Source organism: Ammospiza caudacuta, chromosome 2 (genome assembly GCF_027887145.1).
Source record: "Ammospiza caudacuta isolate bAmmCau1 chromosome 2, bAmmCau1.pri, whole genome shotgun sequence".
In the NCBI taxonomy this organism is placed as follows: domain Eukaryota; kingdom Metazoa; phylum Chordata; class Aves; order Passeriformes; family Passerellidae; genus Ammospiza; species Ammospiza caudacuta.
The window spans coordinates 70832210-70858453 of NC_080594.1; the positions used below are offsets into that span (position 1 = coordinate 70832210).

The 26244-nt window shown below is 39.5% G+C and overlaps 1 protein-coding gene across 2 annotated transcripts in view; it reads right to left on the reverse strand.

Moving 5' to 3' along the window:
* KLF12 (KLF transcription factor 12) overlaps positions 1-26244 on the reverse strand; it is a 238403-nt gene that overhangs the window by 133139 nt on the left and 79020 nt on the right. Inside the window, exons 1-2 of one of the 2 annotated variants that reach the window (XM_058825255.1) lie at positions 24920-24985; positions 9856-9945 (exon numbers count right to left, since the gene is read on the reverse strand). In XM_058825255.1, coding sequence (XP_058681238.1) covers positions 9856-9945; positions 24920-24928 — 99 coding nt within the window. In that variant the 5' untranslated portion in view covers positions 24929-24985. Of the gene's footprint in view, positions 1-9855; positions 9946-24919; positions 24986-26244 lie in introns of those variants that run through there. The other variant, XM_058825256.1, reaches the window with a different exon arrangement.

Sequence of the window (26244 nt, forward strand, 5' to 3'; positions counted from 1 at the left end):
AAAAGCAAGAAGCATTAGGACGCCAGTTTGGGAGACACGAAACACATGAAGTAGCTCCAATACAAAAAGATAGCATAGCAGGAGGAGCAAGAAAAGAATGAACACACAAATATCACACGGGAACACATGGGTAGCGTTGGGAAAGCCAAAGCCCAGCTGGAGTTCAGACTTGCAGGGAATATCAAAGGCAACAAGAACTTCTACCATTACATCAGCAACACAAGGATGAACAAGGAGAATGTGGGTTCGTGGCTGAAACAGGGGACAGCTCGCTGATATCCTTGCAGCACCTTCCTCTACCACGTGTGAAAGGTGTTGAAAATTGGCAAAAAGCTATCAAGGAAAGTGGAAAATATCATGGAAGGGCACCTGCGATATTGAAAGCATATCTGTAACCCAGACAGGAGAGGGTGATGCTGCTGTCTTCCAAGGACAAACTGATATGACTGCTACAGAATTTCCAGTAACTCCCTCACTGCAATGACATAAGTTCCACACAGAGCATCAGAGAGGAAGATCAAAGTCAGTGTCTCAGCATCAGTATCAATCCCTAGTGTATATCATGAAAGTAGGAAACAAGCTACAAACATCAACAGAGGCAAAGGAGGCAGGGTGGATGTGACATCTGCATGGTTGGTGTTCCCTCCAGGCACCGGGGGAATGGAAGCAATTTGGAAGAGACAGGGCTGAGTGGGCTAATCTAACACAATCCTTTCCCTGAACAAGCCTTGCCTGGGCAGAACACCTCCACTTCATCCTCTTGTTCCCTGCCTGCCCCAATGAGCCGGGTGTTACCATATTTGTCTGCCTGGGCTCCATCCTTGGGCAATGGGAAGCATGAGCAGAGGCCTGTGCCAGCAGGGGAAGACAAACACCACCTTTGGTTGCTGCTGGATTTTTCTGCCTTCAATTCTTATGGTTTCCTGGTATGTGTAAGTGATGAAACCAAGCAATAACAACATCTGTAAAAGGATGTCTGAAAGCAGATGCCCACCTAAATAAATAATACTCATCCTCACAATATGAAATAGGATGGGGGTGGGGAGAGGAGAGACTGAGGAGATTGTGAATAGAATTTAAAAACAAAAAGCAAAAAAAAACAAAAAACCCTCAAAGTAAGCAAACCAACAAAAAATTAAAGAAAACAGAAACCTTACAGTAACTTATGTAAGGACTCATCTCCACAGGGAGAAATAAGGAAAAAAGCCAATGATGCTAAAAAATATATACAGCTCTTTCAGTACTTCCCCAGCAGGATACAGAACAAGAGTAAAATATACATCAAAAAGAGTACAACCTCCAAGAGAAAAGAAAAGCTAACAAAACATCAATGAACAAGACAAAAGTAGAAGTAATCCTTTCTCATAATGAACAGCAAGGATTAAAATAATTTTGGTACTTTCATAACATAATTGCATTTGTCTCATGATGCTGAAGTATTCGTGATATTGTAAATTATTCAGTTAAATTGGCTTATGCTTATTTTTCTCAGGCTAACCACTATATAATATAGTAACAATGCACACTTACACAATACTTCTCACTTCAAGAGTCCTTGAAGAAATAGAGTATAGCAATTACCAAACTGAGAGCCATGAAGAGAGGTTATTTCATTTTACTGAAGTCAAAGGGAAAGGACAAGAGCCCACTCACTCCCATCTCATTTCTACTTTGAACAAACCAACGTGCTATAGTGAGCAAAATATAGACTGTCATAATGAACTGGCTACTCTAATGAGCACTAAAACAAACAAAAAAATTCCATTACTCACTCATCTGTGAGTAGAACAAAATGAAACCTAATGACTAACTTTTCTCCTTGCTAAATAACTTAAAGATTTTGTGAATAACAATTATTTCAGAGAGATGTTTCAATGGAAAACATTTTTAATCAAGAGCTAATTTTTGTGGTCCAGAGCACACATCAGCAGGCCTGCACTATCCTTGCATATATATAATCATAGACAGAGGTAAACAAGAGGTAATTCAAGGTAGCTTTCTTTTAAGAAAAGCAGGATTACCTAACTCACCTTCTTTAGTTTCCTAATATGAACAGAGGGGTTATGTACACTTACAACCTATTGAATTTCACTGCCATTGCAGTCTGAATTAAACTTCAGATGCCCAACCCGGCGAGTGACCAGACAAGAAGAGTAACTGCTTTTTATATGCCAATAATAGTTTCACACATGAAGTCTCATTGCTGTATCTTAGAATTCCACTGCACTGTGACGTGAAACAACACAGACCTGTGATGAGTTTCAAGTAGAGCTGCAACAGGATTTTAGAATACAGTGCTGTACACCAGCTGATATATGGCATGCTCTGAGTACCCATGACTAAGTGTTAATACTCTTCTGGCACAATGCATAGAAGCAAAAATCTGTACCTCACTGGTTTCTCAACTATGATTCCAAGTTCAATCACAATTACAGCTAAATTGTCAATATTGGAGTCCCCAAAGAGAAAGAAATGGAGCACACACAAGTGTCACGGGACCTTGAGATATCATATCTATAATTACATTAATTGTAGATATGTGGATGGTTTTTTGTTTTTTTTTTTTTTAACCATTTTCAATGACTTCTTTAGTGCAGTAATGGAAATTTTGACCTTTCACATCTTGAAAAAAGAATCTATTTTTAACCAAACATGTAGATTCAGGAATTCACGGTAACCACAGACATACAGCTTGTGTATATCATGCTTGTTTTTCTTCATTCCCAGTTTCTCAGCTGAATGAATTTTTAAGGAGATTCCCATCATAAGCTCCAGTAGCAGCGCAAGCTGAGAGGTCATACATCACCAAAAAAGCAGACTGGCTCAAAGGTGAGCTCACAAAATAGCTGACTGGGGATAGAAGGCAACCAAACTGTAATACTGCAATGAACTTCAGCACTACACTCCAATCAAAGGGTCAACCTTACTTCTCTCAAAGGCAACCTTACTTTTCTAATCCATACAAGCACAGAAAACATATCAATTTATGTATCTAACATGATATATTCTGTAACTGTGTTTTTGCTATGGAACTGTAACAATATTAAGCTATGTTAGTTTCTGGGTAACATCCCACGTTGTCTATGAAACTTTCTCCAGTCTTGGCAGACAAATTGAATGGTTCTTCATAAAAAAAATCTAAATTTCTTGTAATTGAAACCATATTATTGCTGCCCTTCTATTACTATAGACATAGGAAATTTCTTGGGCATGGCACTGTTGGCTAAACATACACTGTTTGGAGCAGAGATCTTCCTCTGCTTCACTCCTTTACACTTGCTGCTGAATTCCTTAATAAGCACAGCCACTAATATCTAAAGAACACCATTAAAAAACTGTCTAAACTTCTGATTAATTAAACCTAGATACCCTGGGACCACCCTTTATCAGTACAATGCCTCACACAATTAAGTTTTCACCCACAAGTGAAAATCCCCCTGTTCCTACCATACACACAACAAACACTACCAGACAGAGTAAGGAGCACATTCCCTGCTGTGCTCTGTAACAGCCAGCTTAGCTGCCTAGGAAAGGAAAGCAATGGCAGACAATGGTCAGTAAATTAAGTCTCAGAGGATCTGGGATACTTCACTTAGTGTGAATTTCAGACAGCATCGTGCATCTTACAACCCCACCTGCATTTTTAGTCTGCAGTCTTGGTTAACTTGGCAAAAAGTCTGCCTGGCAAGTGTGCTGAGCTGGTTAAGCTATCATTTCCTGTTAGTCTTAAATCTATTACCTTCCTATTGCATTTTTGGGTCTGATTCCTGGAGAGAAAAAACAAAAAAAAACAACCACACCAACATCCATGAAAAAACACCTTGGCTCTCTGCACATGAGCTGACTTCAAAAGGAATCAGAAACATGAAACACTAAAAAGATTCAGTGTTTGATAATGCAGCACTGCAGAAACATGCCAGAAGTGGGCAGCTGGGTCCCAGAAGTAGTAAAAATGTCTCAGGATGCAGTTCCAGATACAGGTCACCAGTTCAATCAAAAAGCAGCACCCAGGTTCTTTTTCCCACTCTCCCCATCTCCATTTAATAGAGGATATCCATGACTTCACATGGAAGTATGACTTGCAGGACATATAACACCATTCCCTTCCTCCTTTGGGTAGGTTTTTCTTGGACCAGTGATCAGTTGACCCTACATTCCCCAATGTCATTGAGTCACTGGCAATAGATCGAGCAAGAATGCCAGGATGACAGCAAAGATGTAGGAGTTGGCTACCTTTTTTTGTCATGCAAGCTTCCACTCAACAAGAAACAGTACTCATCAGCTTGTGATGCTTGATTTGACCTAATAAATCCAAGTGACATAACCCTTCTGGGATGTGACCTGCACCCTTCTGGGCTGCAAGCACAACCTTCAGCTGTGCTCAGGAAATACAGTGCACCTCCTTAGGTACCTCTCACAGGGCTTTGCATCCTGCCCTGTAGGTTAGGTCCTTACTGCATCTGGACTCAAATCTTGACCTCATTCTGAAGACTGTTCTACATTTGTGGCACTGTAAAGCAACCAATGAATTGAACCAGAGGTTCTAACACCTCTTAACTCCTTGAGTGATGCCAACTGCAAGATGAAGAAAAACAAAGCAGGAGGGGCTTTCTTTGCAGAAGAGATCGATACATGCGCACTGTCCACATGCAACATGTTTCCCCAAATCAGTCATGCTAAACATTAAGTAATTCAGAAAACAACTAAGTAACTGAATGAAGCAGAAACTCACAAACGACAATAGCAAATATCAGAAGTGCTCTTTCTTCTACCAATACAAAGACTGTACCCAAGCTGAATGAATCACTGCAAAACAGTTCCCCATATAGTCATGGAATAAGCTTTGTTACTGAGACTATTCTCAATTGAATGTGAATAGGTATTGGTATTTTTGGAAATCTTTAAAAATAATAGATTTATGTCAGTATTACCCAGGCCAAGGTAAAACATGTTTATGAATAGAACAACGTAAAGATGGATGGCATTTTTCAGATATGAGACAAGATGATAATTTGGCTGGCTATGAAAGACACGGAACAATATTGGCTTATTAAAGGGTTTTCTCATTTTAATAATTTATTTTCATAATTCAGTCATGATAAGTGATTTGAATGAGGACAGATCAAGAAGAATTAGGAGGACACTTCAGAGTAAGATATATAATCCTCCAGTGATGATTTGAGAGAACAAAATGTAGGCAAAGGAACAGATGAGATCTGGAAACAAATCTGCAGATCTGGAAACAAAAAGACTGATGAAAATTAGCAGTTCATCATTCTCTGTATTTGAAGATTGATTGTGGGATCTAAGTCCCACATTTATATCTCCTTTTAACAACAGCTTACAGGCCAACTCAGCAAATACTTGAAAAAGTGCAACTGAACACCAAGTTGCACACATTTACCAATTTTTAGAAACTGGGCCACATTCTGCAATGACTAGCAAATTCAACACTAAAGCCAGTCAACACTATACACCCTATCTTCTTAATAGTAGCCACCAGCTATTAAATTCTCCACCCAGTCTTTATTACCAATACATTAATCCAGCTTCCATACATTTTTGCAATAAGAAGTATTACTCCCAGAATAGTTTTTGGCACAAAAAATGAAGATTTTTTTTCTCCTGCTCAAGTACCCCACCTCCAGTCTCATGGAGAAGGACCACCTTCTTCTTCATGTCCTTTTTTGAAGCTGGTAACTGAGAAAGATTTCACTTCAGCCAAAAAGATCTAAAGTTGTAGGTCACTGGAGGATATTAAATGATAAGCAAATTCATATTTCTAAAGTAATTCTCCCAATTTATTAGCAATGCTAGCTCCTGTTCCACAGTAGGGGAGATAATAATGAAGCCTTGTTAAAGGGCGACGCGATATCTTTTATGTAATGTCTTTTTTTTCATTTGTGATAAAGTAATTAAAGCAGCACTGTGTCTTCCTGAAGCCTCAAACAAGAGACTGCATTAAATCTCCTGTGCAAAATTAAGGACAGTAGCTCACTGGAAAAATAAGCATATGCTCTTGCTAATGCTGATGGCCTTCTAAAAAGCATTAAACTACTCTAAATTGGTGACAATAAAACAATGCAGAACTGGTTTAAGTTTTTCCAAAGCAAAGAAAAAAATCTATTTCCCTTGTAAACACCTCTTTGTTCCAAATCTGACTAGTAACCCCTATCTCAAAAGGCATGTCTTCCTTATAGACTGCCTAAACCCTAGTCTCCCACAATGACCTAACTTCAACTCAGTGTCTTAAACCAGGGCTGGTAAAGGTTTGTCTTCACTACACCAACACAGGCTGTAGTTCCAGAGTCCTGCTCACCTCTTCTCCAGTCACAGGCTCCAAGGAACCTAGTGCATGGGGCATAGCTGAAATGCCAGCTCCAATTTCCTTTCAGACTCAGCTAGAGGCTGGGCTGCTTTGCAGCCAGGAGTACTTCACACCGTTTCATTCTCCCAGGGCTACCCTAAAATCTCAGCTGGACTACACTTTCTTTGCTTATTCCTTCTGTAGTATTGCATTATAAATTCACCTTCACTTGCTCTAGATAAGAAACACTTGTGCAGTGTAATGGCTGGGACTACTTTTTAAGAAAACTACTTAAAAAACTTTTCAGTGGTATCAGACCAAGTTTGGACAGAGCACCCAAATACAGCAAAAGAGCAATCATGAAACAAAACAAAACATGTAACACAAAAGTTAAAAGATCTTGGAGCTCATGCACAAATGGCAGAGAAGAATCTTATATTACACTTAACCTCTTTTGCAAAAGGACTTAAGTCTCCAAATTAAAACAGGAAACAAGGGAATATAACGGATTGATTGCCTTGCTAGTATGTGCTCTGTCCTGGTTCTCATCTACATCATGCATGACTTCTGTTACCACCATACACAGTCAAGAGACAACCTGGTGAAGACCAAGTTGCCCAGAGCAGTACAGGGAAGATGAATTTCTTATGAATGGAATGTACATGACCACATGGCACATTTTTCACAACCGTATGTCACAAAAAGTAAGTGAAAAAGTAACTCAAGGTTAAAAGCTGGTGTTGTTTCTATAAAAACTTTCATTTTGGTGCTGCAGGTAGGAATGCTCCTTCTGAGTTTTTTTTTACTTCCACGTTGTCCAGTTACTGGAATGATCCTTTTTCACTTTACCAAGAATTCTAAGCTGGGTTATTTTCTATTTCTTTAGTAAATAGGTCAAGGGAGGACCAGCTGGGTGTGCAACACAGTCCTGCATTCATAAATGGCCAGACAACACCCAAAATCCCCCAGCAAGGTTCTGTGTGTGAAGCCCACCTTGGAAGCTATGAATCACAAGGTAGAGTTATCCAAGGCACAACCACAGAGAAAACACCTTTTCTGGATGACACATTCATGTGTCCTGCAGAAAAGCATTCAACATACCTACAAGGAACAGGCACGTATCCTTAAAAAAATTCTTTAAAATTAAGAAGATGTTTATTTGAAATATGGGCTCAGACTTAAACAGGCGACAACTCAAAGTGGTCCTTAGAAAGCGCTTCTAAGACAATAGCACCCTAAAGCCTCATGGGCAAGCATGACAACTCAGTGTTCTCTGGTCTGATAGATAATGCTCACCATCCTGGTCAAGGGCTACTGGTGCTCCAGACCCTGTTGGTTTTCCTCCTCCACAACTGATATTTGCCTTCATGATTCTCCAATCACAGATGAAACCTTTTTTACATAACCCTTAACCCATGTCTCACTTTTGCCCTTGCAAACCTAGAGCCAACAGCTGATACCAAGCCAAAACAGCAAAAACCCAAATGTCTTCCTCTGAATTTTGGAAGAGTTTGTCTGGTGTTCAGCTCTTAAGTGATGAAGCTTTGGCCATTATGCTCAGAAGACTCAAAATGCCATCCTAGCTCCTAAAGTTTCAAGAAGAAGTTGCATCTCCCTGTACAGACATATGCTGTGATGGAGGTGCAAATCTAGGGACTTTGGGTGCTATAACAACACAGACACCACAATTTTTAACTCCTACTACTTGGATCACACTTTAGTTCCCACTCCGTGTTTCCCAGTTATGATAGTCATCTTCCCAAATAGCTCCACGTGCTGATTTTGGTAATCACATCCTTCAAACACTTGTCCCTGTTATGTACACCAACATCTACATTCAAAGCAGTCTCCGAAGTACATGCCAAACATCTGTTTCAACCAGCTCTCTTTAGAGTTTAAGCTGTTTGCTGGAAAACTGCCATCCTAACGGCCAGCTCCTCTGCCAGTGAACTGGAGAATTCATTTTGTGTTTATTGATTGTTCCCTAATGAAGAATCATAAAGGTGCCAGAGACTCTTGACCAGACACTACTTAATTAGTACTAAAGTGCATAAAATTCAAAATCAAACAAGCTCTTTGTCCAATGGCTCAGTCACTGGAGGAAAAAGTGACATAATTTTCTACTTATACAGAAGTCCATAAAATTTTATTTTAAAACTCTAAGGAAATTAAAAAATTATATAGATTATTCATTTCCTTCCAGTTCCTAAGACACCAAGCAGGTCTTCCAGAAACAACTCACAGTTTGCTAAAGAAGTACTCCTCATAAAGGACCCAGCAATATGTATCATGCACAGAATTCATTTTATACTGAACAAAGGCAAATGGCAATGGAACCTTTGTCTTCTGAACACTATACAGAAACATCTCTGTTACATAAAAAGACATAATGCAAAGCATCCAGAAGGTATTAAAAATGAATGGATCTGTCTTCTCATCATCTCAGCTCACACAATAGTTCAATTTTTACATTCCCACAAACTACATTGATATTGGAGTAATTTCTGAGGGTTCTTGCTCTCAAGAAGACAGAGGTGAGCAAGAACTCGATTAAATGCCAACCTTTTTCTTCCTCTGAAACTTAAAGCCTCAAAAACACCCTGAAAAACCGGTATTTCCTTGCAAGTATTTCAAATTAAGTTATCCTGAAAGTTAATTCCCTCTTTTCTATATCATTCAAATTCTCAATTAAATAACTGAAAAAATAGCAGAAAGGGGAAAAGCCAAGCAACAGAATTAGGTAAAAGCCCATTCCTACAAGGCAATAGCATTGCTGCTTCTATTAGGCTGCTTGTTGAAGGCATCTGTCTTCAGATTAGTAAAGTGGCTTGGATTCTTTGGAATAACATACCATGTGCAGAAGGAAACAAAGTTTCATGATTAAAAAAAATCAACTCGAACAGATACCCTTGCTGTAACCTACAATCATTGATACCACATTTCCAAGAAAATACCCTCCTCCCATGTTCCTAAAAGCTGTCACTCTAACACCAAGTTCTGCATAAAAAATCAAAATCTAATTCATGATCTGTACCACATCCAGCAGCTGATGTGATACCAGCTTTAGTCCTTTATCTTAATGATAAAAAAGTGCATTTCACCAGAGAGAGGGCACGTTTCCACAAACAGAAAATGGAGTAGGACGAGCATAAAAAGGATTAAACAATTGCAGTAAGGCAAATATCCCAAGAAGGCAGAACAGCAAAGATACATACATACATACATAGACTTCCCAGACATGTGGTTTCCTTTACTGAAATCTATTCTTTTTTCCTTTTTTTAAAATTAAACTGCGTCGTTTTTTATTAGTGTAAAATTACACCAACAGCATCCCAGCTATCCCAGATGATTTCAGTAAGTGTTCTGCAGAGTTGTGTTCTGTGCTCCCAGCAGATCAGACTAGATTTTCACCAGTACAAGTCCCAAGGAAATATGTTCCAGAAGAGCAGAAATAAAGGAAAACATAGAAAAGAAAATGGGAGGGACAGTTAACCACAGAGAAGCTGGGGAAGGGTTACCAGAGTGAGGTCGCACAAACCTCTGCTTACCCCTTGCTCAGATTCCAGCAGCTCTGTTTTGACTCTGACTGCCGGCATCCCATCAAGCATTAACATTCTGTTCTCAAAGGCGCTGATGTCCTAAGGCAAAAAAAGGACAAGGTTAATAAAAAAATTATGGAAAAACCACTTGTTTCAATTCACTGGTTTAAGTTCTACAATACTGTAGAAGTAATACTGTAGAAGTATGTTTCTTTCAGCAGAAATGAAGTTAACGAGGAGGATGCAATAGCAATTTCAAGGAGTAGCTGCCAAGTTACTACTTCTGCTACACCAGTAAATCACTCTGTCAGTTATCCTTAAAAGAGAACTAAGTCTTCGTAAGCAACAAGGAAAATTCATCTCCAATTACTATTTTGTAATTTGAAATTAATTACAGAGGTACACGTATATTAATTAAGTCCTTGCTTTAGAACTGAAAAGGAAAGCAGTGGTGTCAAACAGTTTGAAGGTTTTGGCAATATGCTTAGATATAGCTGATTTCAGTCAAAACACTTGTACTTCTGATAGAGAAAGCTTTTATGGAGTAAAGTTACAGTGAAGGCCTGTACCCACACACATTACAAATTAATACACAATTGCTCAAATTTCTTACCATTGTCTTATAAAGTTATCAGCATTTGCTAATGAAAATCTTTACACACCTCTCAGACAAAAGAAATTATCTCTGAGAGAGATAAAAAAGCAAGTTAAAAACATGCACTGTCCATGTAGTTATGGGCACTATATGCTGAGAGCTTCAAGCTGAAAAAGATTTGCAGAACTGTGGTTCTTTGAATCAACATTCCTGCTGTTACCGGAGCAGTTTATGAGGACATACAAAACAATCCTCATGTGCCTTCAATTCAAACAGCACCTCAACCTGAATAAATTTTCTACTCCAGCCAAGGCTCAAGGCTGGTATTTGAAAGCAAGTGTCTTCAGTTGCCATTTAGTCTGGATAACATGGAGAGAATAAAACCCACTTTATCCTTCAAGCTAGAATGTGAGCAGACACCTTGGTCAGTGCTACAGAAATCTGGAGACATCACACCCATTTTTCAAACAATGTAACTGGAGCACACGTCACCTACAAGTGACTCATTCACAATCAGTTATTATTATTAATCTGCAGCCCTGTCTGGAAGACTCTAGACTGGAAACTCATCTCTGCTCTGGTACCTCATAGTCCTCTAACTGCATGAGAATGGAAAAAAAACCACATTTTCGCTGAGTTTCACAGGCAGCAGATCCATTCAGCACTGCATGGTGCCCTTATTCGTAAGGAATGTATTCATAGCCCTGTTCCTTATCATGGTTGCTTCAGTGGAAGTTTAAGGAAAATGGTCTATCGGAATGGAGCTTCCAAAAGCACATATTAAAACCTTAAACTACTCTAAACAGTTTATTTGTTCCAATTGACAGATCTCATCCCAGGACCTTCACTTTCCAGGATATAAATACTGCAGAAACTGCTTATTTTTTGCATACTCCTTTACTGTAATTTAAAGGACATGCTGGAAAAGGAAACTGACATGCCCAACATGCTGCCAAAAGCAGAACAAATTATCTGCTTAAAATCCCTGTCACCCTCACTTTAAGTCCTGTGTATTTTAGCACCCAGAGCTGTGGTTACTTACTACAGGACTGGAAGAAGCTTGATGGTGAAGCAGATAAGCAAGTGCCATCTCTATTTCTTTCCTTTAAAAGTAGATTTAGATCATTGACAAAAAGCTCTAAGGGCTTAGAGTTATAAAATTTCAGATTGAACAACTAATTTTCAGCAGGACACCTGTGCATTCAAACATGTGAGAATGGAAACCAGTCAAGCTATTGAGATGTCTCACTCCATGCTATGGTGCTGCTGTGCATCCACTGTACTTTTAAAAGCTGACACAACAAGAAGGGGAAGAAAAACAAGTTCTTCCTATGTTTGCTGAGCAAATTATTTTGTGCACCTTGATCTTTATTCAGTGTTTGAGGCACAAGGTGGAAAAAACACAGGAAGGGTCTCTGATGACACAAAGAAGCTGGATGAAATTGTGCCTGGCTTTACATCTTTCTCCCCAGCAAGGGCCCTGCACTGTTTACTTATTAGCAGCAGATCTCAGGTGTCACTGAGCCCCATCAGTTTGGCTGTGGTTTGAGGTGGATGAAGAGCAGAAGCCAGCATGGCATTCCTGGCTCCCCCAGTGCCTATTTTGCAAGTTGAGAGGTCCCTCTGCTTTCTTGATTTATAGGCAGCACAGTTGAATTTTACAGCAGGATCAGGAACACACCATCATCAAACACCCCTTAGGCTGTTTAGCTCACAGACAAAGAAGGATGAGCTGATGCTGCACCGTGTCCCTGAGGAAGTTCTACCCGCCTGAGCAAAGGGACGAGGCTGGCTTACACAGGAGGCACAGACAGAAGGAGGGGGGAAGACAAAGTGCCACAGAGGAAAGGCAGGTTTAATGAACTGTTAGAATCTGATTAGAGGCTAATGTCCCTTTTAGTGCTTTGTACCAATTTACAGCTGATATACTTGAACCATTTTTTCCCCACTGGCTGTGATAAACTCATTAGTTTTAAAAATGCAAGCTAAACAGAGCCTTTGAAGTTTAAAACTGATAAATCATGAAAACCTGACTAGTTCATGTACCATTTAACACATTTACATTTAACTAAATTTTCATCGTGTTCTCTTCTCCTTTTGTTCTCCAAAAATCTTATTTCTTAAAAGCAGCCTTTCGAGTGCTGGTCTAAAGAGCAAATACTCTGGCTGTGAACTGCTCTGCCTTTCGGGTAATTTATAATTCACAGGAGCAATAATCACAGGAGTAAATTATTTCCAAACTATCTGATCTCTTCTGCATTTATAACTAGAAGTATGTTGTGTGACACATCCTGAGAGGCCCCTGCCGAGAAGATCCAGTCTGTGTGTGATCACAGGGACAACACAATCAGCCCAAAGTCACCCAGACAGCTGATCCTTCCAAACAGTGCTCTCCTGCCATAACCAGTGCTTGCACCACACTATGTTCAAAGCCACGCAGCAAACCAGGTACAATTTTGTTGAAGTTTGCGCAGAGTGGGCTGTCACTTAAGGCAAAGGGGCTTGAGTTACTCCCACTGGGGCTGGAGACATGAATTGAGCTCTTCCAGGAGCCTTCAAGGTCAGGCAAGCAGATGGAGCATCCACAGCAGAGTGAGGCCAGGCTGCTCCAGTGCCCACATTAACTGATGACACTCGTGAGACCCACCGGCAGAGATAGGTGACGTGATGTATTGAGCCAATGCATTATTCAGGCAAACTCATTTTCTTCATTAACTGTGGTAGCTAAATTCCAGCCCCCAAAATCACTCAGGTGAAGGGTACCTTAATTTGTGTGACAGTCCTTCCTTTTCTAGTCTCCCACCTGAACCCTCCTGGTGGACTCCTTTACCACCTTTGTAAAATGCACAGCAGATGTAGGTCCTCAACCAGGCAGAAAATCAAGCCAAACACTGCATGACCTTACCAAAACATCTGTTCTCTCAGATGAGTAACTCATCCTAAAAGAGATAATGCTCTCTTTCTCAGTGCCATCCACTGGAACCTGCCACTAATCACTTTTGGACACTTATTCCCTTGAAATATTAATTAAAAACACAAATCATACCCAGGTCTGTATGGGCAACTGCTACTAGAGCAGTTGTTACACGAGACAGATAAGTTTTCAAGCTTACAAGATCTTCTGTGAAGCTGTGGCAGTACCAGACTCTCCCACTCCTAAAAAGCCTGAATTTTCAGCACCTCCACAGCCATCGCTGGCATTTTCTTCATGAAGATAGCTTTCCATTGCAACTTTTAATCAAATTATCTTTCACTACTTTATAGGAACAAAAAATCCCCCAAAATCTCATTATTTCATCCTGATGCAAACTCCCTCTGCATCCTGTAGTGTTTAATTATAAATTGCAATATGATGATATTTGCCATTCACAAGAAGCGCTAAGGTTTTATCGGCAAGTCTTCCACTTGACCAAGCCATACATTTTTGGACACACTGCAAACTTTTAACAACCAGAGAGTATCTGATGCCACAACAGACCTCCTGCTCTGACACACTACCAAAGACACCCTTAAACCCCCTTTATAATTTCTTCTAAGCATAAGATGACAGAAACCAGATATCCCCACATCACAGTTTTTTCTCCCTCTCCAAGATTTTCACAACTAGCTGCTCAGTACTAAAGCCCTACGCCTGGTAACCCCAGAAAGCAAGCACTGAGCTCAGGCTTCAGAGCACCCAGAACTCAAACCTCACATTTCCTGCATGGATTGACAAACATTTACATTCCTGTGAAAGAAAGTTTCCTCGTCTTGTTCCACTCCTGAACAAACAAGCAATATAGAGGCACGGCAGATGATGCTTGATACTGCTGCCACTAACGAAAGGCTTAGTCTCACTCTCCTCACTGAAGAGAACTTAGTTCTCACTGAAGTGTGAACAGAGCTGCACACTGGTAAGACAGAGACACTGATGGTTCTGCTTTTTCCCATGGTGACCTGAAAGGTTCAGCTGGCAATTCAGTTTTCAAGACTCTGGTGGGCTTGACCTTAGGCATCTACCATAAGGCTATACGCATCCAAGCCACTGCTGCATTCCTCCTCTCCCTCAACAGCACAAGGGAAGAACAGAATATAGAAAAGCTCAGGAGACGAGATAATGATAAGAAAATCACTTATAGGGTACTGACACAGGCAAAATGGACTTCATTTGGGGAAAATTAATTTATTGCAAATAGAGTTGGATGAAAAGAAAGAGAAACAAAGACTAAAACTAAGCACCTCCACTCCCAGCTTTCTTCTGCCCAGGCCCAGCTTCATTCCAAATATTCCTTTACTTTTCTGTACAAACTTAACTTTTAACATTACATTCTTTGATTTTAAGAAATGAAGTATCAGTTGAGGGAAAAGCAGTCTCAAATTCACCATTCAAGCTTACGGTACAATGTTTCAAGCTTAAGGAGAGTAGACTTGAACAGCTAAGAGCCATGAACAGTTTTCAGGCAGTCCTTCTGACCCAAAGCTACAACACAAAACTTCCCCCACCTCATCTTCAGGTTTTTTTACACAAGTCTTCTGTACCTGCAATAATTTCCTAATTCATCATTATATTCTTCAGGCAATTTTTGTTATAACAATATTCTTGACAGTTGATAAACACAGGGCTTTAAGTCTTACTTTTTTATACAGACATCTTAGAAATATCTCTGAACTAACTATGAAATAACCTATGTCAGTTATATACCCTATGAATAAGATTACCTTGTTAATTTTTCCCAACAACTATACCCAAATTTATATTATTCGCTTTGCTTACATTACTACACTAAAGTTATTCATCAAAGTAAGAGTCAGCATAACACACCAAGACAAAAAATGTGAAGTGATCCACTTGAGGTAAAGTAGAACTTTTTAATGGCATGACTAGGTAAGTTTTTCAAAATGTGAAATTGTTATTTTCTCTTAGTTTCAAGGGATAATAGAAAAATCAGGGATTAGCATCTCTTATCAAATATAGCAATCTTCATAGGGAGAGGAAGCCAAGGAAACCTGACAACTAACTTAGTTTTCTGAAGACCTTTATACACTATACAATGAGATCTGTTATTCACTTTAATGCAGTTCTCTCTAAGATGAAACATACCAGTTAAAGAAAGTATATTCATGTGGCTAGAAGAGAATCACTTAACTGGGAGTTCTGCCAGGGAACTGGGGGTAACAGCCCATGTCTTGCCATAAGATCTTCATCATATGTAATCATATCCATAGCTGTGTGAAATGTTCATAATGAAAGCAGAGATTCTGGTAGTTCTGTATTTTACTCCAAACTTGGATTTTCAGTCAAATTCACCAGAAAACTACAGTTTGCCTTTACTGATGCTTCAAGGAAAGCCAAAACAATGTGTGCCAAAAAGTGAAGTAAAGCTTTAGACTTCTTACTGTTTTCATATGAAACTGGGTGGGGTTGATTCTAGTTCATTTCAATTCAAAATTAATTTTCTTTGGTGAAAAGGGACACAGACTGCCAGGCATCCAGGGAACAGGGAGGCATCACAGCTCTAAGCTTTTTAGGAAGGATTCTGAGTCTGGTCTCCTATTACAACTGTGCCTGTCAGGTAGAGCCCAAACCTCAACAGCGGCTGTCACTTGATGCTGTCAGTGCCTGAGGCACATGCAAAGAGTTGGCCTTCAGCACATGCTCCCAAGCTCAGATCCTTGCTGGAAATACCAGACCTGGGCAGCTGTATCCCACTCATACCAGTACAAAGATGTGCAAGTGCAAAACAAGTTTCTCAAATTCCGAGCCCATTGCCTAGACCTCTTGAAGAAAATATTATTAGTGTTGCAAACAGCAGACTTTCAAAATTATGAAGTACTCAAATCCCTAAGGATGTAGCTATGGTGTAATTTGCAACATATTTTTACAGATCTGTCTCCAGGAAAAGACTTCATGTCCAGACAACATTCAGTGAAGATAACAGAGATGTCAAATTTTGCTGCTCAAATCTTTTTTATTAGCTTTAGGTTAGTTTTAGGGAATATAAATAGAACTGAAGAGATGTGAGCAGCTTCCAGGTGACAGAGGATCATCAAGTGCATTGGCAACTAGAGGCCAATCTGCTATTTCTCAAACTCAGCATGCAACCCTAAGCTTTGATGGCTTAAAATCCCTTTACATCAGCTCTGCTGTCCCACCAGTTTTAGTGCTTCTACAAAGAATCATGGATCCTTCCTGTGGTACAGAATTCAGACACAACAGGTGACAACCAACAGTACTTACACCAAAGCTGCACATTTAACTTTCATCAACATTAATGGCTTGATTGTTTTCCTTCTAATACAACATGCACAGAATATTTGATTTTTGTGAATATCGATGGATTAATTAGGTATCTGTGGATTTTCTTAACCTTACACTTAGAAGTCCCACATAATGAAAAAAGTCCAACCTCTCCATCAAAAAAGAGAGGGAAAAGAGCCATCATTTAGGAGTGGCACATATTTAAGACAGGGTACATGTGCAGAAAGCATGTACTATATTTATCTTTCACAAGAATTATTCTAAAAGACGTCTTTTTAGAACACTTGATACGTAATAGTAAAATAAACTCTTGATAGTTTCTCCTTTGGGTTTTTTGAAGTACAGACAAGTAGTAAAGACTACTAACAAGCCAAAACTCACTACTTTTCCCCATAAACCCAACAAAAACAACACCACCACCTTGGTAACTGAATTAAATTATCCCTTCTCCTCAACCACTATTATAAGACAAGTGTTTTTTAAAAACTCTTGCTCAATTTCCAGAGCAATGCTCTAATACCGTATGTTAACTGCCCTCAAAACTGAAGAAGAGCTTACAGAAGTGTTTGAAGATGAATAAGACTTAAAATTAAAAACAAACCTCACCACCACCTGGCAAAAAAAAAAAAAAAATTGGAACAGGAAACAGAATAATTTTTCTAGTATTACATTGACCAAATTTGCACATATTACTTAAAGGTTACCTTCACTGTTGTCTAAATTGTGACTATTTTGTACTTGCTGAGCAAATTAATATTAAAGAGCATTGCCCAGGAGCTTGCCAGCAGATACACAGTGACTACAATTTTACTCTGAATTCTGACTGGGCCTGCTCTGGTCAGAAAATTAGCTGCTAAAGCACAGGGAGCTGGCTGGCACAGTTGCCCCACCTTCCACTGTGCAAAGTCTGCTTCCATGAAGACAGATACAACATGATTCTGTGTGCTGGAGAATAGAAAGAACATTTAGCATGTAGTAGTAGTCAACAATTTAGTCCAAAATTTGTGCATGAGATGTTATGTGGCAGGCCAAACATTGTTGGCTCTTTGCCAAGAAGCAAAGATGCCTTCTACAGGATCTGCTTGCACCATCATTCCATGCAGTCCAAGAGACCATCACCTCAAAGCAACAGCACCTTCAGCTCTACAACTGCAAAGCTCCAGAGGGAGCAGTGAAACAACCACGTAAGCACTTTCATAGGCCTGGGCATCATCACTTGCTTCAGAAATCAAGCCAGCCCTTGCCATTTGTGTTTCAAAGTAAACAAACACACTACCAATAATACTGTCTGTCCCACTGCTGCATGGGATCATACCCAACCCTTCAGCTCAACAACCAAACTGAGGTTTTTGTCCTCCTCTAGCTGCCATGATCACTCTCCTAAAATAAAACATGGCAATAAACTGATGGTCAGGGCCAAAATCTGGATTCTTATAAAGCACAGACATTACAAACTGTATCCTCTGGACGAGAGCAATATAAGCTTATGCCGACGTTAAATACACCTAGTGCCTTCTAGCAGCTGAGGCACAGAAATGTTAGGCAACTGGCAATGCTCCCATGCAGCAGGTAAGTAAGCATAATTCCTTGTTTCTCACTGATCTGGGAGCTCCAGCACAGAGGCAGAACAAAAAGCGAAGCAAGGAAAGCCAGTCTTTGTAACAACCAAAATTCATGAATTTCAGCTAAGACTTATTTTTTATTTCAGATTTTCTTTGTTCACATGCAATTTTAAAACACTTTTGGGGTTTCTTACTATTAAAAATAGAGCAGTATATGACACCCATAAGCGAACAACTTGTTCCCAGCAGGGGCTCATTTCCAGCTCAGCCTGTCATGCTGCCTATGACAGGAACAGCAGCCTTGAGGAGGAGGAGGACACCTTGTGCGCACTGCACCTTCCAACACCAGGTATCGTAGGAAGGTTCACACAGAGCCTCAGAAACCATCTGTCACAGTTCATGTACAAAGTCACAGATACCACAGGCAGTAAGTGGTGAAACCAAGTGCTTTTTCAATGGCTCTGTTCCAGCTGCCAGTTAGAGCTGTGACCACAGTCTCAGCCCCAGAAGCACCGTCAGATAGCAAAAGCATATAAAGCTCATTTGATTCAAGGACAGGCCAAAATAACACAAGATTAATTTAACAAAACTGAATGACTGCACACTCAGATGAAAAAGACTACATGCCAGAAACTAAGCATTATTCCATGACCTTTCCCCACACCTTACATGCATGTGGAGGAGCAGCAATTGCTGTACCTGCTTCTCACCATGGAGCAAACTCGCTGCTTATTCTGACATGTTTAAAGAAAGGGTGTATGCTGTGATGAAACTCCCAAACTGCAAATGTTTAACACCCTGTCCCAACCCAACCTCTGTTTTATTTAACAACAGTTTGAGGTTTCCTGCTCCCCACACACTTCAGTGGAAACTCATGAGAAAATACTAATATTGAAGTTGGTGAGTAGTACAAAGCTCAAAAAAGGGAAACCACAGTTCAAAAAAAGGGGAAACTCTTGACTTCTGTTCATTTAGTGAATAAAATACAAAGCACCTCAATTCATTAATAAGAATTTTTAAGCATCCACCAAATATTTTGAAAAATTGTGTAAAATAACATTTTGATCTGACTGGCTGCATCAACTGCTAGATCAAGCCAATACCTAACTACTCACAAGGTATCTTCTTACTCAAGACAGAATGATCAAAATGCTTATGTACAAAACTGTCAAATTAGATTCCACAAGCAATAAATTATAGTAGAATTAGGGCCAATTTTAAAGGCAATTCTAATTAAGGGCTAAGAATTTCTAATCAACAAGTTTTAAATGTCACCAACATGCATTTCCCACAGATTCTCAAAGAAACCGTGATTCCTCAAACACGTTTGAAAAACAAGTGCTCTGCACAATGTTACTGCAAATTATCAAAATAATGGCAAACTTCAAGATTAAAGAATAGTTTAGGTAACTGTAGACAGAGCCATAAAAATCTGGAAAACATCAGAAAGCGATATACAAGTAGCACACATACTAGTACATTAACAGACTGAACTTTCATTAAAACTTCTTTAAAAGGCAGAGATACTGAATTTGCTATATACAGCCAATCAAACTTGGCAGTTATATTAAATCAGAGGTTATAAACAAAATGTATGAGTGTGTGTCTAGGCAAAAGACAAGCTAATGCATAATTCATTTACACCAAGTCATTTTACAGCATGAAATATCATGGAAAAACTGGGAGAACAATGAATGCTATAGCCAAGCTGTTTTTTCCTTAGGATTGCAGGATATCTCCAGTTAAACCTCCTACCCAAAGCAGGTGCTAACTGGAAACCATGGGATTTGCACTGGAACTGTAACTTACACATGGAGAGAAGCTGGTCTCATGACAAGTCTGCTTGTCTGATGGGCTGGATATTGGTTGAAAAACAACTGGACTTTTCTACAGATTTGTTTACCAGGAGCTATCATCAAGCACAAAAATACAGATACAACCTCTGGCTATGCAAACTCAGAAGAGGTACTTTTTCAATGGCCCTGTTCCAGCTGCCAGTTAGAGCTCAGAGTGACCAGTCTCAGAAGAGGCACTGGGGCAATACCATCACTCACACAACAGCCTTGCTACAGCCTTTCTCCAAGCATCCATTATTGACTAGTGAAAGCAGAAGCAGGTTAAGGTAGATGGCCATTTGTTCTAACAGAAAACACATTTCTATTTTTTTGTCTTTTCTTTATGTATAATACACACCAAAAACATCAAAGGTAAACCAGCTCTAAACCATGGCATTCTGGTCTCAAGAGCTGCACTCCAGAATGAATTGACATTCTTGTGCCGAGTACCTGGTACGGATCACTGCCAAAAGGTACCTAAAGCTACCTAGGCCACTGTCTGTTCTTCTGCAGGGTTTCACTACCTGACATTTACTGCAGAGGTAAATGAGATGGCCAACACACAGCATACACAGCTTAGTATGAACTTCAAACAATAACTTCAGAGCCTTTTCCCTTTGTTCCTCTCAGCGACCATTTGATTGCTGAACACACAGTGATACAGCCTGCCCATGTGTACTGCTGCTGCTGGCCAGCTTCAGGACTGGGAAAAATCACAGCCAAACAACAGCACCTGGCAAAGCAACCTATTGCTGTGCTCACTGAAACCCTGAGAAGATTTACACCAAGCTATACAATAAAACTATTCATTCCTACCTGCTTTTCAACTGTACCTTACATCAGAGGCACCCTTTTGCAAAAGCATTTGACAGAATCATGTGTGACTGCTAAATGTGCACCACTGGGTCTTTAAATCCTCATTAGTGTTCTTGAAGTCAGAGCACCTGATTATACATTGCACAGCAGGAAGATCTAACAAAATGTTGTTATTTGTATCATCCTTTCATCCTGTATCAACCCAGCATCATGCTCTCTTTAAAAATGTATAGTGACCTTACCCATGTCAAGGCTTTCAAGAAATAATGCACTGAGGTAATTGGTTGCTTGGCATCATACACAGCCTTCAGAGCGTGTGTCAAGCCCCAAGTCATACTAATATATTTAACATTTCTCATTAGGACATAAAAGAAATCGTGCCTGTATAGATCGCATATTTATTCCCAACACGTGGCTTAGTTACACTGTGTAAAATGATGAAAACGATTTCCTGTCCACATTAGCTATGTCTCACATAGACTAAAATGCTTTTATTAGATTTACTTTGCACCACAAGAACTGGATGGGTTAAGTTGCTCATATTTTTAAACAACGATCTCTGTATAGGGATAGAGTGTTATGTGTACTGCATCCTTCTGAAGATACCCAGACCTTGAACATTAATAACATGACAAACTACCTCTATCATTATTCTGGTTGCTGAAATTCAATAAACATTACTAAAATATTCTCACCACTAAAATCACAGACACAGTTTTTTCAAGAGCAGTGTTTATCAGACACTGAATGATGCTGGACACAAATCTGGTGAGTGATTCCTTCAATCAATGTAGCTGATTCACAAGAATGCTTTTTATGCTGAAAGCTCATGCCAAGTCACCACCCCACATGTAAAGTAAAAATAATTTTCAGAATTTTTTTCATGAAAACATACCTTTTCTTAAAAATCACTCCTCATGGGACTTCAACTAAAAGAATCTGGGTTTTCTGATGAAAAGCACCAAAGTTACATCACAGTTAGTGCCGTTTCCTAAAATGTTCGTCCCCTTGCTCAGCACCATCAAGACTTCCATCCAGTGTCTGTGAGCATGTCCACGCCTTTAAGTGTTTTGAGGTATACTCTATACTGTCTGAATATATTAATGAATTCATAATTTCAAGAATTTTAGAAAAAAGCTTGGTAATTTTATTACCTATTTGGTACCAAGGAGAATAAATTAACCACTCTTAAGTGAAAAATGCAAAATTCCACAATTATTTATTTTAAAGTTTAAAATGGTCTCTGAAACATTCAGGGGTGGGTGGTGGTTCCTGTTTGTATTTTGTCACTTGTTTGGGAGTTTATGGTGGTTTTGTTCTTGTTATTGTATTGGTTGGGGTTTTTTTAGTAATGATAACTCTCAGTGGGTCACATGCCTGAAGAACAACAGAACTCTAAATTTATTTGCAACATGAAAGAATACTTGCACAAATCAATGGATTAATCTCTTACTTCAACGCACACATTTAAGTATTAACCAGAATATACCACAACTGTGAAAAGAAAAAAAAAAAAGAAGTCGTAGCACCCATTCCACTGTGAGGAACTACTAGATTAATCAAAGGCATCACTGTTAATACTGTTATGACTATATCTGATTATCAAGTCCCATAGAACCCTACTCAAAAGGGCAAAGCAAGCCTTTTAGAACTAGAAAAAATCCTTCCCATTCTGCCAATACAACTGCTTCAGGGTCAGATATAAAGGTCATATTTGGATTGGATAGTTTTTGTTGAAATTTTGCAAGTGGATACCAGTAAGTACTTCACATGCTCGTCACTCTGAAATGTCTACTAAGAGATTAGTAGTAACATGCACCCATGCAGGGCAGAATCCTGGCTGACTATATGGCATGTTCCCCAGGGCTCAAAGCAGTAGAAGCCAATACAGGAAACGCCCACCTTTATTCCTCATTAGCAAGGAATACAGGTTCATCAAAATGTGATAAGCATTTCTGAGTTGCTATCTCAGAAAGAGCTGAAGGCAGCTGACACTTCAGGGTACAGTAACACAACAAGCAGTAAATGCTTACTCCTTAAGATCTGTACAACTTGCAAACTTTTGCAACTGAAACCTTCAGGATATTTAACTAAATGAACAACAGTTTAAGAAAACCACCACAGCCATGCTAGAGCAGATCAAGTCCAGCCCTGCCCAGAAGGGCTTGGGGGTGCTGGTGGGTGAGAGGGTGGACATGACCCAGCTGTGGGCACTCACAGCCCAGAGAGCCAAACGTGTCCTGGGCTGCATCCAGAGCAGTGTGGGCAGCAGGGACAGGGAGGGGACTCTGCCCCTCTGCTCTGCTCTGATCCCCCCTGGAACCCTGCATCCAGCTCTGGGGTCCCAGCACAGGGAGGACATGGACCTGTTGGAGCGAGTCCAGAGCAGGGACACAAGGATGTTTAGAGGGATAGAACAGCTCTTGTGTGAAGAAAGGCTAGGAGAATTGGGATTGTTCAGCCTGGACAAGAGAAGGTTTCAGGGAGAACTTACAGCAGCCTTCTGGTACCTGAAATGAGCCTATAAGAAAGATGGAGAGAGACTCCTTACAAGTGTGCGTAGTGATAGAACAAGGGGGAATGGTTTCAAACTGAAAGAGGGTAGGGTTAGATTAGATACTAGGAAAAAATTTCTTTACTGTGAGGTTGGTGAGGCAATGAAAAAGGTTTCCCAGAGAAGCTGTGGATGCCCCATGCCTAAAGTGTTCATGGCCTGTTTGAATGGTGCTCTGAGCAACCTGGTCTAGTGAAAGGTGTCCATTCCCACAGCAGTGGGGCTGTATCCTTCAAGTCATGCCCATGTCTGTCTCTGTGCAGGAAATACTGGTAGTTCCCTTAGGTCTGGATTACAAATAAGAGACTTCTCTGATACAAATGTACACAGGGCTCAAAGAAGGGCATGAGGAAGCTGTCCTAACCCAGGGGGATGTCCTTCAGACACCAGGATCCTCTTCAGAATCCTCTCCTGTGCACACAGGGTCTGGTGCTGCATAGCTACACAGTGCAAATACTAAGTCTGGAGGCTAAAGTGAACTTTTCCCCTTGTTTGCCTTGCTCATATCATATTTAGGATTTTACTGCTGTTTAGGGAACAGTTACAAACACTTTAAATCACATTTGCCTGGTGTGATCTTTTATTTATTTACTCTAAAGATCCCCACGTGGGAGATTTCAGAGCCAACGGGGTGGAAGAATTTTAGTGTTTTAAAACACTTTCTGATGAAAACAACTCTGTTCTTATAAAAGATTCCTCGGTCTCTGATCCCATCACGCTGGCACTGTGGAGAGACACCAGCAAATATAAGCAGATGGGTTATCACGTTGGTGCCCTTCCTTCCACACTGCAGTAACTGTTACTGATACACACTTGTGACTTGACAGAAATAACACATTTACTAGAAACACAGGAAAAAAAACAACCGGCAAAAAGAAAAATCTAACTTTGTACATCTACTGATAAACAATAAATGCTATATCCAGTATCCAGAGGAAATCTGGCAGAACTAATGCCAGCCTGCATCTGGGAATTAAGAGTGGAGCACAGCATACCTAGTAGATTGACCATCACTGCTGAAATCACTGGAAATATGTTTTTTCATTAACAAAAGTAGAAGCTCACATAATATTACATTCAACAAATGTTGACCTTTTTATCTGATAACCTGGTTTCACATTAGATAAATAAATGCCTTTTTTCTGTGCAACATTTTATAATTAAATACTCGCCCAGGCTCTTCTAGAAGAACTAGCAATTGACATAAGATTAATACAAAAGAATTCTTAAGCCGCATACAGCTCAAAAACCAGAACCTAAGGACATCATTAACTCTTGTGGAAACTTGCTATGCCCAAAAGTAAATCTTTTCCTTCAAGCAAAAGTGCTAAGTAGCCTTGATCGTTAGGAAGTTTTGCTAAAGATCAAAGAGCATGGTACATTTATATTCAGAATAACATAAGAGTCCAACTCTTGCTTGAAGCCAAATACACAGCTGAAAAGGATACAACAAGAGTTGATTGTTCTCATTACCACCAACATTCAACTGTTTACTTTTCCAGTGTTTCCTTGTCCGTTTCCCATGCTGAAGAGATATTATCAGCTGAAGTAGAAAACCAGAAAATTCCACATCAACTAAAGAGATTATATTGGTTTGATAAAAAATTAAATCCTACAACCTTTTAACCTTAAAGCATCTTGACAAAATGCAACCACTTTGAAATGACAAAGGCTCTAAAACCTTTGAAATTATCATTACCACTATAGAACTAACAGCAGGTATGCTTGGTTTATAAATGCTTTCCATATATTTAAATATATAACAGAATAATTACCCCAGCTATTATGAGCATCTTATATCAAGCCATGAATTACCATCTCATTTCACTACATGCAAGACATATTTTCAGAGATGTATATTGCTTGTCCTCCCTGAAGAGCTTTGAAAGTCCTCAATAAGAAAGCATGATGGGTCATTCTAAAGAAAGGTTTGGTTCCTTGTACATAAAAAGCCAGGATATTGTGAACTCTCTGGCTCTCTTTCTCCATATTAAAAAAAAAAAAAAAAAAAAAAAAAAGAAAGAAAAAAAGATCACCCTTGCTTTCTGCAGACATTATTAAGGCAATTCGCTTGTTTTACATCCTGTGATAAAATAAACTCCACTGTCATGCTGCCTGGAGCTCCTGTATCTCATCCATTATGTAAATCTCCAAAGAGTAGTTCAGCAAACATCATCTCAGTTCCACTGCACTTAAGACAACCTACACATCCAAATTAATTTTCGTCTTCCTAAGACCAACAGGCACTCCTTAATTTGCAAGGGAGATTCTCACTGTCATCTCACTTCAGAAATACCTAATCCCAAGTCCATATATTTTAAATTAAACTCAAGACTGTACTCCAAATGTCTGGGGTTTGAGAGTCATACCATACTCTTTTTGAATAAAAAGGAAAAACAAAGCCAAGGAAAAAATAATGTTTTGTATCTTGCTATTTCTAAGACACCTTTTGTCAGGTGTTTAGCCATTAGTGGTTGGGGGTTTTTGTTTTTCTTTTTTTTTTCCCTAATACAAAATACTGAAATACTTTTATATTACTTAAAAATTAAGGTGGAAACTCAGCACATTTACCTATAATGTTTGAAAGTCTAGGCTTTTGTTTTCACTGGAGCTATGCCCACATGTCCATCACAGCTGACTGCAATCACAGCTGCAGCTGACTACTATCAAACTGAACAACAAAAAATCTCAGTAAATAGCAAAGTTCAAAAGAAGGTGACAGCCTCAAAGCAGAGAACTTGCCCTTTCCTGACTCACCACCAGACCTCTGGACAAGAAAGACTTAATGAATCACCATG